General features: G+C 46.7%; 1 protein-coding gene across 1 annotated transcript; it reads right to left on the bottom strand.

Annotated features, from left to right (window-relative positions):
* Window positions 1-197: 197 nt before the first annotated feature.
* On the bottom strand, window positions 198-4,602 carry LOC101079677 (serine/threonine-protein kinase Sgk1). The gene is made up of 13 exons (XM_011609323.2): window positions 4,405-4,602; window positions 3,961-4,036; window positions 3,523-3,598; window positions 3,390-3,430; window positions 3,249-3,306; window positions 3,088-3,171; window positions 2,877-3,008; window positions 2,669-2,781; window positions 2,454-2,577; window positions 2,264-2,359; window positions 2,037-2,192; window positions 1,865-1,954; window positions 198-1,677 (listed from the first exon to the last, which is right to left on the bottom strand). The coding sequence occupies exons 1-13, from the start codon at window positions 4,472-4,474 to the stop codon at window positions 1,513-1,515; spliced, it is 1,281 nt and encodes a 426-aa protein (XP_011607625.1). The 5' UTR covers window positions 4,475-4,602; the 3' UTR covers window positions 198-1,512.
* Window positions 4,603-14,248: the final 9,646 nt, after the last annotated feature.

Here is a 14,248-nt window from a genome sequence, read left to right on the forward strand (position 1 = left end):
GTGCGGCCTGATGGTTCGATGCCTAGTTCGAGAGCACCTCGGCAGTGCTGCAGTCTTCTTCTGCCACCCTCACAATGTTTCTGCCACAGGGAATTGAACCAGAACCCCTCACTGTCCAGCCTAGACCAGACTGGGCTACTGTCATTTAGTGTTATTAAAGGAACTTGCACTTATTGAGACTCAAACCCAGACACGTGTCTTGATCCTACAGCCTTTATTTGACCCGATACAGATGATTCATTATTCACTTCATTGCTTCATGTAAATGATCTTCATACAGTAGCACGAAAATAAATAAGAAAAACAAATACAAAGCAGGAAAGTAATTCTTCCCAATATAGAAGAAAATCTGACCATGCTGTCAAATTAGGGTTGAATATGCTGAAAGCTGATCAGAAGTTCTCTTCCTGTGACCCCCCCCCCCAGCCTGAAGGCTACAGAGCTTCAAGCTCAAGAAACCATTTTGGAGTCATCATTCATTTTATTGCACTTTCCACAGAACCATATTAAGTAGATCGCTGGCTCCACCTAAAGGTTCTCAACACCAAACACTTCTCAGACTGATCAATAGTTCTGGACCAGAACAAAGGTTCAGAGGAAGATCTGTACATTTATTAATGGAAGGGATCAGGCACAAGACTTGGTTCTCTAGGTGAGGAGCTTTTCTACTGTCGAAATGGTTTCAATAAAACAAATCGCTTGAAAATTGATATTCGTTGCGTGTTGTCATGGATATGGGAGCATTATTGCTGGTTGAAAACTGTTTTCCCCCATTTTAGATCAATGAGAAGTGAGCAGATCCAGACATGTAAATAAAACATGAATTAAATATTGTGTACAAGAACTAGAATTTCCATTCATATATACAGAATATACATTTGTAATGATATCTTAAATACATGCCAAACTTATTCTTATTCTAAAACAGTAACAAGAGGAGTTTAATGGTTTTAAGCTTGAAAACCTTCTAAATTGCCATAAATGTAACTTTTCAGAAAGTCCCTTAAAATTTTGATCTTTATGAGGACAAACAGGCCAAACAAGTGTTAAAGCAGATCCAAAGGTGCTGTTTTGGTCCACGTACCCATGTTAGTACCCACCACAGAGATAAGAGCATTCCTTTTATCCAGAATCCAAATATGCAGGTAAAAAGTGCAGATATGCAGTTGTCGCTTCCAAACTCGCAGTTGCTTTAAAGCAGAATCACATTTTTGACCCTCGTTTCCTCAAAAGCATGAAAACACCCACTTCAAGCAGCTCCGCTCCGGCGGACTGCTGCTGTCCAAACTGCTTTTGAACCTCAGGCACTTCTCTTCATGTCCCGAGAGTCCTGACGCACGCTGACCCAAGTGCATCCAGACTTGGCACATATGTATCATGATATCGGTTTGGTTGAGGCAGCAGAGCGGCGCCGTCAGAATGGCTCTCCAGCATCCACGTGTGTTCTGGTCCTCTCGCGCTCAGACCTGCTCCACACTGGCTTTTCTGGCGTGGTCACTCAGGTAACGCCCTTCACATGAAAGAGTGTTCTGCAGGAGGCCCGTAGGAGAAGCCTGGGAAAGCTCCAGCGGCTTCCTTGACGCTGCTGGTCACAGTCAGGGTCTCGGTGCAGAGAGAGGAGGACACGGGCAGGTGCGTGAACTCGGGGTCAAAGTGTTGCAGGTCTGTCGGGCCAGACTGGGAAATGGAAGTGAATGACCATGAGAAGATCATTATTTTAGGAATGACTGATCAACATCTAACATTAAATGGATGTCTCTACCATTTATCATCATAACTATCAGAGAGGACCACATGGTAAAGTAAACAGTCGCTACATTTCCCACAATAAAGATACAATGTGTGAAATGTCAGGGAGGCTCACCACAGAGGGAACGTATGGAGGAGTGATCTTCTTGGCCATTAAATCCTCCCAGTTGATTGGAGAGAAAAAGGAATGATATTTAAGTTCCAGCTAGAGGAGAGAAAACAAACATGAGCAAACTCCAAGGATCCATCTGTGTCATATGTGCTCAAGGTGGGCCGTGCAAACTCACAAAATCGTCCTTGACGCCCAGCCTCTTGGTGCGGTCCTTCTGCAGGAGCCCCTCCAGCAGGTCCCTGCCTGCGTTGGACACGTTGGGTTTGAGGACAGGAGACTTGTGCAGGATGTTGTTGTACATCTCGGCGGTGTTGCGACTGTAGAAGGGGGGCTGTAAATAACAAAATGACTAATGAGCACCAGGAGGAGACCAGCGGTTGTTGGAGTTGCAAATGTACTCACGAGTCCATAGAGCATCTCGTAGAGCACCGACCCCAGACACCACCAGTCAACGGTGCGGTCGTACGCCTGCTTCTGGAGCACCTCGGGAGCCAGGTACTAAAGCAAAGCAGCAAAATCCTCACAATGTGTCCAATTGGATAAACTGTGTCATGTATTAATTTAAAACGATCAGAACTCGGGTCTTTTATACCTCCGGGGTGCCGCAGAATGTAGTTGTTGTACCGTTGTCCTCTAGACCCTCTTTGCAGAGTCCAAAGTCTGTCAGGACAATGTGACCCTGGGAGTCCAATAGGATGTTCTCAGGCTTTAGGTCCCTGTATTTAAAAATCATTGTTATTCCTGACGTCTTCTGTTTGGGACTGGACAGATTTGTCCACGAGGGGGCGCTGCGGGATCAGTACTCACCTGTACACGATGTGAAGGGAGTGGAGGTAGCCGAGGGCGCTAGCTATCTCGGCAGCGTAGAACCTGGCTCGGGGCTCCAGGAAGATCCTCTCTCTCTGCAGATGATAGAAGAGCTGGAGAGGAAGAAAAACAAGAAAGTGTCATCAACGGCAACAACTAAACACTGATGTTGTGACCTCATCTGGGCAGTGGAGAGATTTGAACTCACCTCCCCACCATTCACGTAGTCCAGGACAAAGTAGAGCTTGTCAGTGGTCTGGAAGGAGTAGTGCAGCCCCACCAGGAAGGGATGTTTGATGTTCTTCATCAGAACGCTGCGCTCGGCCATGATGTGCTTGTGCTGGAAGAGACGCTCCAGATTTAGTATCACACAGGTTTGTTGGAGAAACTCAGAAAATGAGCAATCCACGTGGATTCACCTCTTTCTTCTTCATGATGATTTTCTTCTGCAGCACTTTGACAGCGTAATATCTGGTGGTTTCCTTGTGCCGAGCAAGAAGAACCTGTAATAAAGTCAATATTGGTATCTGTTGACACACATAAATGAGAGCACGAGGAAAGTTTTGGAGAAGAGCCTCACCTTTCCAAAGCTGCCTTTGCCAATGATTTTGAGATAATCAAAATCATAGGGTTTGATCCTAATACAGAGAAGAAACTATTAGTTCCCACGACTACCATTGATAACAAAAAACAGGTGTTTGGTTTTAATCAGGACACTTACTGGGTTTCCTCAGCCAAGGAACTTCGTGCTTTTAGGTACACCTGAAATATGAGACACCAGGAAATCTGAGAAACCGTTGCATCACTTTGGAAAGAGAAACCCGTCCTTCGGTGTCAGTGTACGTTCTTCCTACCTGACTTTCAGGAGGTCCGTTTTCAGTGTCCTCATTTTGGTTCTCGTCAATCTTCAGGAAATTGTTCACTTCGACGCTGAGAAAAAAAAGTCCAGAATGTTGAGAGCTTTAGTGGTCTGAGAAGGTGTCAGAGGCTACAAGAAGTCTTCCTGCAGGGCTGGAGGAGCCAATGTGCTCAGGTCAGGTTAGAGGCTCATCAGCCTAACCTGTCTGAGAAAAAGCTTAAGCAGCTGACCCATAACAAGCCAACAGAGCCGGAGCGTGACCCAACCACCATGAGCCAGATCATGTAATAACTGAATTAGGGCCATCCTGAAATAACTATTCTTAATTATTTCATGGACCCAGATTATTATACAGAATCTCCCGCCAAAGTTGTTGGGAATGGGCTAAACAGACGTTAGTTAACCAGCCGTTGTATGTGAGGAATTCACTTACTGTTGGCAGATATGTGGGGTGGACACCAGCTTTTGGATGAAGTCATTCAGGCCCATTTTTCTCTCTTTGATGAAAGCTGCATGTGGAGACAGGAGGAAAAAGTCAAACACATTTTCCATTCACAGGGACACCAGATTGTTTTCCCCCCAGGGAGACTAAAATATCTGCGGTAGATTGGTTAATCTGTCCCTTTTGGTCTTCACCATCCTGTTCTCGGGAAGATTTGCGTGTTGCGCACAGAGCTCTAATGCTGCGGGTTTATAGGTTACGCAACCCGGGTCACTCATTCAGTCCCGCGGTTTCCATTCCCAAAACAACACACAGGCCAGCGGGCTCCATGCAGGTGTACACACAAATGAAGCAGATGTCTGTTTGTTTAGTCATTCTGTTGATTCTAAAAGCAGAGCTGCGGAAAAGGATGAATGCAGCCTTTCAGACGCTCACCGGTGAGGACGGCGACAATCCCCCTCATTCTGCAGTAAGTCAGGTCACATCCGGCTTCGGTCACAGCCATGTTGGGCACAAGATGAATAAAATCCACACACTCGTGAAGAAAAAGATGATTAGACCACCATCCAGCCTTCTGAGGTTGGTGCGTCTGGACACTGTGAGCAGCAGCGGGCGCCTCTGGTGCGCAGCGCTTTTAAAAGCGCCTCCGCGGCCCCGCCCACTCACTAATGACACGTGGTGCTCCGAGATCACGCCCACTCAACCGTCACTCCTGTTGCCACGGCAATATCTGGGGTGTGACGTCAGGGGATTCCGCCGCAGCCACATCCCGCGTGAAAGAGGCGGCTGATCATTGGATGGAGTGAATAATGGCGATGACGCAAAGAGCTCACCGCAGTGCGATGGGGGCGGAGGAGGGGGGCGGATCCTCAGCATGGATACAAAGGAATATAGACATTTATTACAGGACCTACTGGCACGACCTGCAGGCTTTTATTTTGAAAGGATGATGCATGTCTGGCTTGTGCACGAGCTGCAGAGGCTCATTTGCAGGATGAAAGCTAAAGATGCACTTAGGAAACCCTCTCAGGGGGTCCAGAATCAGCTCCTTCTTCTGTTTTTTCCAGTGACTCTGGGAAGGAGAATTCTAGAAACTGTGGGAAACAGCGCTGACATCATCCCTCTGTCCTCCTGGTAGGTTACATAAGTGCCATAATGCAGATGTTTGCTGGAGGGAGGGAGCTGCTGGGATGAGTGGAAGTGACCTTAAAGTAAGTGTGTCACTGGATCACACGGTGATGTCATATGTGACAAACATGAGACAAACATGTGACAAACATGTGACAAGCATGTCAGCTCTGTGTTCTAATCTAGCCTGCTGCCACATTAATATCAAACAGGAACTAACACCACAGCCGCTGATGGTCTGTTATCATGGAATTGCTTTAAACTGATAAATGCATTTAAATAAAAGAGATTTTTCTTTGCACCATGTCATCTTTAGCTCTTCTCTGGGCATCATGACTCTCACGTTTGCACACACATCCACAGCCCAGTGAGGAGGAGCAGCTGTGGACACATGGAGATGTTTGGAGGGTTGGAATTACCAACTCTCTGTTCACCTCCTCATGTCCAGGCAGGAGACCAACAGTGATGGACATTTTTCCATTCTCCACCTAGATGAGATGACTTTTCGCCTGCTGCAGCAGATAAAAAACCACCAACAAGGTTTGATGGTGTTTTTCCACTCCTCCATCACATCAATGCAGCTGTTACTGCTGGAGGTCAGATGATGTCCTCAAAGGAGGCAGCAATGAAGTAGGACTGTGGGACAGGTCACTTTAAGGAGTTGCTCATCACCACTGCTTATATCAGACTGTGTTCAGCCTTCTGGGAGCCACTAGGAGCTGCGGGGAGCTGCTGCAGTAAGTTTAGCCAGACATTCCAGCATTCCCCAACACTGCTGACTGTTTTGGCTGTTTGCAATGTTGTCTGCAAACCTCTGGAAGACGGTGAGGTTGTTGACATGATCCAGGTTGCAGCTTGTACAGCATTAAGAGTGTTACAATGCTGCATGAGCCCAGGGGATCCATTATCTCCATCAGATGCTCATCCTGCCGACGTCCACTGAGAATCAGCTGAAACAAAAGCAATTAGAAACCACCCAGAGAGGAGGGAGCTGCTCAGCGTGATCAGTCAAGAGATCCCAGCAGTATCGATTCTGCTGTCATCCGTAATTCATTGAGAGGACGTTCCTGTTTGAACCCCACGTCACACGTGCTCTTTCACATGCGTCAGGCTTGGCTGACTATGAAGAATTTAAAAGCGAGCAGCAGTTTGTTTTCATGACGTCCCAGTGTGACTGACACCCCAGTGATGTCCCATATGAGCTACTGTTGCTACTGCAGCTGCTAACGTGAACCACGGAGACAAGAGTCGGGTTCCAGCCTGGCTGTGAAACATCTCAAACAACAGGGAAGCTGCCCGACTTACTTCTCACCCTCAAAATCTGCTCAAAGTCAACTTTCAATTCCTCAATCTGCTACTTTTACCACCGGTTTTAATCTTGAAACCCCCTAGTAAAAAGACCAATAGTTGTTTTAAGCAACAAGAGAGAGATGTTACTGTCACCATGACAGCTGTCATTCAGCAGAGTAGATGAAGGGTTGACTCACTGATAAAGGATCTTTTGAAGGTCTTCATGCCCTCCTCCTCTGCTGCTGGAATCCTCCTCTGGCTCCTCAGCTTCTGTATTAATGGCTGCAACTGCACACACTCCCACCAGCCTTCACCAGCAGATAACTTCCTCTCGTCTGTGCTGAGAGCAGAGATCTGTGGTCATCCCCCCTGGCCCAGCAGCCCTGCTCTGTTCCATTATCTACCTGGAGACAGAAGAAAACAAAGGCAGGTGTCTGGTTACATCCCAGTGAGCAGGAGTCCCGCAGGGGTGGGAACCAGTTTCCATGACTGGAGCAGCACTGGTGAAGGAGGCTGGGTCTGATGAAGCCGAATGAGTCAGTTCCATCTGTGCTTGAAGGACATGATGAAGCTGATGATGAATCTGGCTCCACCTGATAACAGGCAGCTCTTTGTTTTCCACCACTGCCATCATTGTTTTCATGCGATTAATAGCACAATTGATTATTAATAAATAGGTTAACCTCCGGTCTGACAAGTTGTAAAGGAAGTCCTCTGGGCCAGTTTGGGTCCAGGAGACAGAACCACACAGCACCAATTTTCTATTAATTCTTTCACTTTAAAAGCACTAAGAGGAGCTGCCAGCAGGGAAAGTGACAAACCACAGAAATGGACATTTTTTGCTGCTGCTGCTGCTGCTTCAGAGCTGGAGAAAAGCTGGAAGCAGGTTTCAGGTAGGATTCAACGTGATTTGAGTCCAACAGGAGTAAGATAATCTGGCTTAATGAGGACACAACAGAAAGACCTTTGAGAGAAAGGTATAATCAATCAGAGTTGTTGGTGTAACACCCAAGTACTGTTCAATCGCCTCTTCCAACATTACAACTCATCCTTTCAACGTCAGCTCAGTCGACTCTGACAAGGAAGGACAGAGACGCTGCGGCAGGAGGTGACGGAGGATTGAGATCACAGTGTCTGTACAGTAGGTCACCCTGGGAACAGCTCCGCTTCTATCTTTACCCTGATTAGCAACAGTCGCTTGGTGTGTGTGCCTGTGTGCCTCTGCGTGTGTGTGTGTGTGTGTGTGTGCGTGGGTGCCTCTGTGTGTGTGTGCGTGGGTGCGTGCGTGCGTGGGTACGGGTGTGTATGTTCCCTTGACAGTCTGATCTCATGTAAGAACACTGTCAGGTTCGTCACAGCCGTTGTAGCTGCCGCTAACCTCCCTCTGCCACAGAAATAGAAACAGGCTCTAATCTAATTTGGCCACCTTAAGAACTGTGAGATCCTGAATGAGAGACGCTGAGTCATGAGAGAGGACATGCAGTAGTGAGAGCCACCTGTCAGAAACACCTGCAGACGTGTGATCAGTGCATGGTCACTGGTGCTGGCCTGGTGGTGTTCAGGCAGACATGATGAGTGTCTTCATATATAAACTGGTGGCTGGTGCTGGATAATACAGCAGTAGTCCACCTCTGACCTTAGATGATGCTGCATCACCTTCCTCTCTGCTGTCAGCGTGACGATGCTGTATTATTTACTCACTCATTTGTACGTAATTCTCAGAAGCCTCCTGCTTTATTAACGGTTCACACAAACGACTGATTGCGTCACACTGAAAGGTCACATGACCCATTTTCTCCTAATCCTGATACCATAGATCCCTCACCCTTTAATGTATGTCAACTCTGTGAGGATAACTTGTTGTATATGACTGGGGTGTGCACATGTGTGTGTGTGTGTGTGTGATGCAGACCACTGAGTTCATCCATAAATGTTTGATGTTAAAGTTACACAACCCCTCTCATGTTCTTACCTAACCGCTGCACTACTGTGGGGATTAAACCGCTGCGGTTGGATACTGGGAATGATGTCATTAGGAGCTGTGTGTAAAGTCTTCTTAAAAAGATTCTATGAAGTGTTTTAGAATGAAGGGTAAAGATGGAGTGTGTAAGATTTCTGCTGAATCGCTCTAAAAGCAGAATTACAGCTTTTCCATCACTGAGGAGTCGAAGGTTGAGGACAGAGATTAGTTACTAGAGACTTCTCTGCTCCGGCTGATTTGTGGCACAGTCGGGGATGGTTGTGTTCTCTCTACAGGAAAGTCTCTTTCCAGGTTTCTGACTGTGTCCTATACTCACAACACTCTGGTTCTTTCTGACCTATTTTGAGGACCCTTCAGGCTCCTCGTGTTGGGCTGATGAGGAGTTCCTGCGTCACTGAGGGGGCCTTTAGAGGAGCAGGACAGTTGCATGTCCATTGAGCTCTAGCTGACATCACATCACAGGAGGATTAAAACGGCGCTGTCACACTTTGTGTCATTGAGGCTGCGTGGTGGCTCAGGTCCTGATGTGAGGAACAGCAATAGAACAAACACAGCAGTTATACTGGGAGGACAGGCAGATGGATGTGTTTAGAGCTTTTACACACAATTTCATGTCAGCTGAGGCTGAAAACATTCAAACCTCTGAAACCTTTGAGTAACTTTGAGGTTTAGCATCTACATCAGTTTTTGTCTTTTTTTTGTCTGAGCTGTGGGGTGGGGGTGCTCTACTGCCTGGTCCTGGTCAAAGCCTGTGCATGTTTAAGGTCATCTACACATGCATTCAGGTGGAGTGAAATTGGGAGACATGTAGTAACTCCAGGAAGGTGTTCCTGAGGTTCAGAAACATGCTAAGCTGCTCTTCATGATTTGCATAGGACCTTTTGATCTAAATGTCTCTTTTGCATGGGGACATGGACACCGTTTCTTCCTCTGTGCTCTGAAAGTCGACTAAGCCCTTGTTGCATATTGCTTGGTTGTGACTTCACGTGAAACCACGTGTCTCGTCTACTCGGGCTTCAAAGACGGTATTTGCACTCACGTTACTAATCCACAGTCACAAAGACGGATGAAGTGAATGTTCTTGCCAGTAACACGGCTTAATGGGCAGAATGGGCCTTTTGTTTTGGGCCAAATCAGTGAAATCCCATGACAGGACACACAGCCACCTGGACGCCGTCAGCCTGGGACTCTTTAAAGTTCACAGCTCTTAAAGGAAGGTTTCTAGCTCCTAACCTGCCGGCATGGAGATCCTAGGACATCTGAAACAGGAGAACCAGCAGTCTTTGGAGCCCCTTCATGAAGCTGACAGGTTCATCTCAATAATCACAAATATGGAAATGTTTCAGATTAACTGATAATAACTAATCAACGTGATTGTCAAAGGGCAGATGTGGAGGAATGTCCACAGAACACGCAGAGAGAACAAAGGAACGTTGACTGCACTTGATTTCTAATCCTTCACTTAGGTGCAGGAAAGTGCTTTAAACATTCATGCTGAGGAACCTTTAATGAATGAACCTGCTTCACTCCTAAGCTGATTGAGGTTAATGGGCGGCTCATCTCCCTCCTGGGCACCATTCACACTGAACCTGCTCTGTGGGGACAGACATGTCTTGAACATGGACACCCATGGACATGCAGAGTGCTGCGCTTTCATTAACAGCCATCGGCGATGCTTATGAACCCACCCTAACCTGATTCCGCTGAAGACTTCGTGTCCGTTCTTCGTCCCTCGGTTACATAAAGCCAGTCAATGAAGTAAAGGAAGCTGGATGCTTGTGAAATCTCTTTGGCTCCTTTCAGCTGAGCTCATGCATGACTGTGTGCACGCTCTCCGTCCCCGCTGGCTTGAGGAGCTGTAAATGCTGATCCTGTTCTCAGTGTGTGTCTCCTTGTGTGCATGTTTCTGTACTGCATGTATACTGTACATGTCCCCCAGTCTTATTAGCTGGGACACTCTCTTCTCCCTTTGTGTCCAGCTGACAACGGGCAGCTCTATCTGGCTGGACGTGAGTGCAGCACAGACGATACATTATAGATTCTATAGGAAGCCCCGTGCTCACACTAGTTGTCCCCTTACATCCCATTTTTGTGTAAATGAGAGAAGGATCAAACTTCCAGTTCTTCCAGACTCTGTGCTGGTGATGAGGAGGACGCTGATCTTCAATCCTGCACGGTTGCTGCAGTAGATTCGTGCAGGTTAGATTGATTATATACGTAACATCTATCTGAATGCATATCTGTGATCATAATAAAGTATTGAAATTGTGTTGGACATCACTGAACCTACTGGGCGGCACTGATGATTAACTGTTATGTGAGTCTCTGTAAAAGTGGTTTAACAACAGTTTAAACTGAAAGAAAAAAAAAAGAGGAACATGATCTACTGACTTGTTCCTCAAGACTGTAATCATGCAGGTTGGAATAAGGATGTTATCATTATGGAAGAACAGCATCTTCAGGGACTTTAGAATAGCCTGTCATTTCATCTCTGACGCCTCGTTTTGGTCCTGCAGAACTGTTAAATGACCATTTATGCACATTCTGCCAGGAGCTCCACACTACTGCTGGACCTCAGGACAGAAGAAACTGACTGTTTATTCAGAGTTTAGTCCCAATGGAGCTGCCTGCAGCACAGAATGGTGGAGAAAAGATCTCCAGCCATGTGAACCATGAGCCAAACACTTCCAGTGAGAGCTTTTAGATATAAAAGTTGCTCAACTTATTGCTGCTCTTACCTTCTGGAAGTTTACAGAATGATGTGACCTAAAAGGCTTTGAACATTTACTGAATGCTGCACTCGTGCTGGAAATTACAGCAGAACCTTCACACTTCTGGGTCGTGACACTACTAAGTTGTGATTTCATGTCCCGCCATTGCTCCTGATTTGTACGCAGGGATTATGTCCTGATGACTGTGGTGGCTACGCAGGGATGCAGAAAGGACTGTAAAAGACAAGAAAAGTCACATGACAGCAAAGCTGCAGGGTTGAGATGGTTGATTTAATAAAACCTTTAAATAAAACCTTTTACTGGCTCATCTCTGCACTTTCTCGTAAAACACATCAAGAAAATACTTTCTCCCTTCAGTCAGAGCTACAGCGAGCATTTGTGTGTGTGTGTGTGTGTGTGTGTGTGTGTGTGTGTGTGTGTGTGTGTGTGTGTGGTGGGGAGCTCTTAATCTTAATCTCTGGTTACTGTTACACAAGAAGATTTGCGGTCAAAGATCTGAAGTGACGCACTGGAAGAACCTGAATGGTTCCCTAGACCTTCACTGACCCCTACTGACCCTCACTCATGGGGCCCCTGCAGGTCAGTGGTGGGGGGGCCTCGGCACATGTGCTACAGTGTGGTTTCAGGTGCTGAGTCTGGTGTTGTGTCACGAACTGCAGACACGACTGGAACCCCAAATACAGACACGACTGAATCAGGTGTAACACTTCACTGAGGTTTGGCAGTGGAAATCCACAATTCACAAGTCTAACATGTGCTGTCCTTCTGAGGGACTCATTTCTGATCAATCTTTGTTCCTCCCAAAGAGAACCTCATCATCTTTGTCTCTGCTTCCTATCCTCTCCTCAGTGGTCTCACCTCCATCTTCTTCAGCTTTGCCTTCAGGCTTGATGACCCACCTGGTCCAATCTGCTTCCACAAACTTCTTCAGCTCTCTTGACCTAACTCCTCATCTTCAATCCTCCTCTTTAATCACACATTCCAACAATGGTTAGGTTTTTTCCACGCACCACAAACACATCATGAGCTTACTCTTTTTGCCAGATCATCCTAAATTTATTGGCACGTCAGAACTGGCTGATTGAATATAATGTGCCTCCATCCGCAGTGCAGGAACCTTGTTGAACCTCCTGCTTCACTTCCACCCCGTCAGTCTGTTCCTACCAGTCAGGAGGAAACATCTAACCGATCTGATGCACAAGTTGGAGCTCCCTGATGCTCCAGCTCTGACCCAGATGACACTGCCTGGAGGGTCTGAGACCACTTTAGTCTGCTGGGTTCATGGTCCTGAACCCAGAGCAGCTTTATCAGTATTAAAGGGAACCCTCCGGGACTGAGAGGATTTGGTGAGCAGTGTCCAGGAAGACAGAATGTGGACAGCAGCAGGACCATTCATGGAGGGACAAAAATGTCCAGATGAATTTTGATTCTTGAACATGATTGTTTGATCTTTATTAAAGCTCATCATTGCCCTCCTGCTCTGAGCCCAAAGACGGAATAATGACACCAGTGAACAATCATGGAGAACCATGTGCTGGTCAACTGGTCCATCATGAGAGGCAACGGTCTGAGTCATGGGAACACTGGTGCAGACGTCAACCGTCTCCACTCGTGATGAAGGCCACGGTCGGGGGGGCAACACACATTCCTGACTTTACTTTATCCCTTTTGTCTCGGTGGATACTGTACACACACACACACACACACACACACACACACACACACACACACACACACACACACACACACACACACACACTTTCCTGCTAATTGGGACCACTTGGCCACTACATTCCAGCACAGCCACATGACTGGAATCAAGCTAATATCCCAGTTACATAAGGGTGTATTTATCATACACAGCCTGACTTTGTTTACTCTCATTACACATTTGGGATGGTTAATCTGACGTGGACAACGACCTGTGCCCTCTAGTATTGTAATGGCTCACTTTCGTCCCGCACTTCCTGTAGTTTTTCTCCCATTACACCATCTTCTACAAAGTTTTCTTCATTGACCTCCTGATGGCTGATCTTCCAACCCTCCTTGTAGGTATCATTGAGATATTTTTACAATATTGGCAAATCAGGAAGAAATCCAAACATTTTTCATGTAGAATAAATCAATAAAATCCATTTCACATCTGATTTAAAATGGTAGGAACATCACATGACCTGTCACTTCAGAGCAAATCAGAGCGATCGTGAGCTGACCGATGACATCAGCTGATGCATGAGAGGACATAAACATGCATATATTATATATAAGTGGGGGGCATAGGGTGGAGCAACAGGGTCTGACTGGTGTGCTTGCCCTAAGATGAACTGGGAACTAGTTGTTCCTTCTCAGTAGGTCTTCCCTTGTCCCTGTCTCCAGTGTTGTGTCCTTCAGCAGCTCTGGACCACCACAGGTGTCTGCTGCTGGTTGCTGGTGTCCAGCTCAACTGGGAGACAAAGCTATTCTTGTGAAATCTGCCTTCTCTGCTGGTTGTAGTAAGAACAGAAGAACACACGAATGTTTCCCCTGCTCCACTGCCTTAAAACTCCCCCACCAGGACAGCGATAATCCAATAAGAACCCGGGCCGTTGTCAGTGACCCCCCACAACTAAAGCCTGTCTGATGTAGAAATCACATCAAGCGTCTGAGTCTCAGGCCTTACAGCAGGTGGTGGATGTTCTGGTGAGAAACAGGTGATTCAAACCTGTTTCTATTCTACGCTTAACCTTTCTTCTTGTATTCTTGACATGAAGTCACCACCTACGACTGAGAAGGTCCGGATGACGCAAATGTTCCGTCTGTTTTGGGTTCTGGGGTCAACCACAGTGCTTCTCCTCCTCCTTACGTACACAACCACCGCTTTAAATTACAGTTTGCACGGCTGCTGCAATTACGGCAATCCTGGCTACGTCCAGATAACAGTCTGAAGCAACAGTCTGAAGCAACAGCCTGAAGCAACAGTCTGAAGCAACAGTCTCACTCTCTGTTCAACTTAATGCTCCTTTGTCGCTCATCTTCTTATTTGGGACTCACTCAGAAGGAGTTTGGTGTTTCAGAACTTCTGCGTCGAGGAGCTTGAATCAGAAACGAGGGGAGGAATAATTTGGTCATTTCGTCATTTTGTGAGGGAACAAACACACACAGGACAGGA

This window comes from Takifugu rubripes, chromosome 12, assembly GCF_901000725.2.
Source record: "Takifugu rubripes chromosome 12, fTakRub1.2, whole genome shotgun sequence".
NCBI lineage: Eukaryota > Metazoa > Chordata > Actinopteri > Tetraodontiformes > Tetraodontidae > Takifugu > Takifugu rubripes.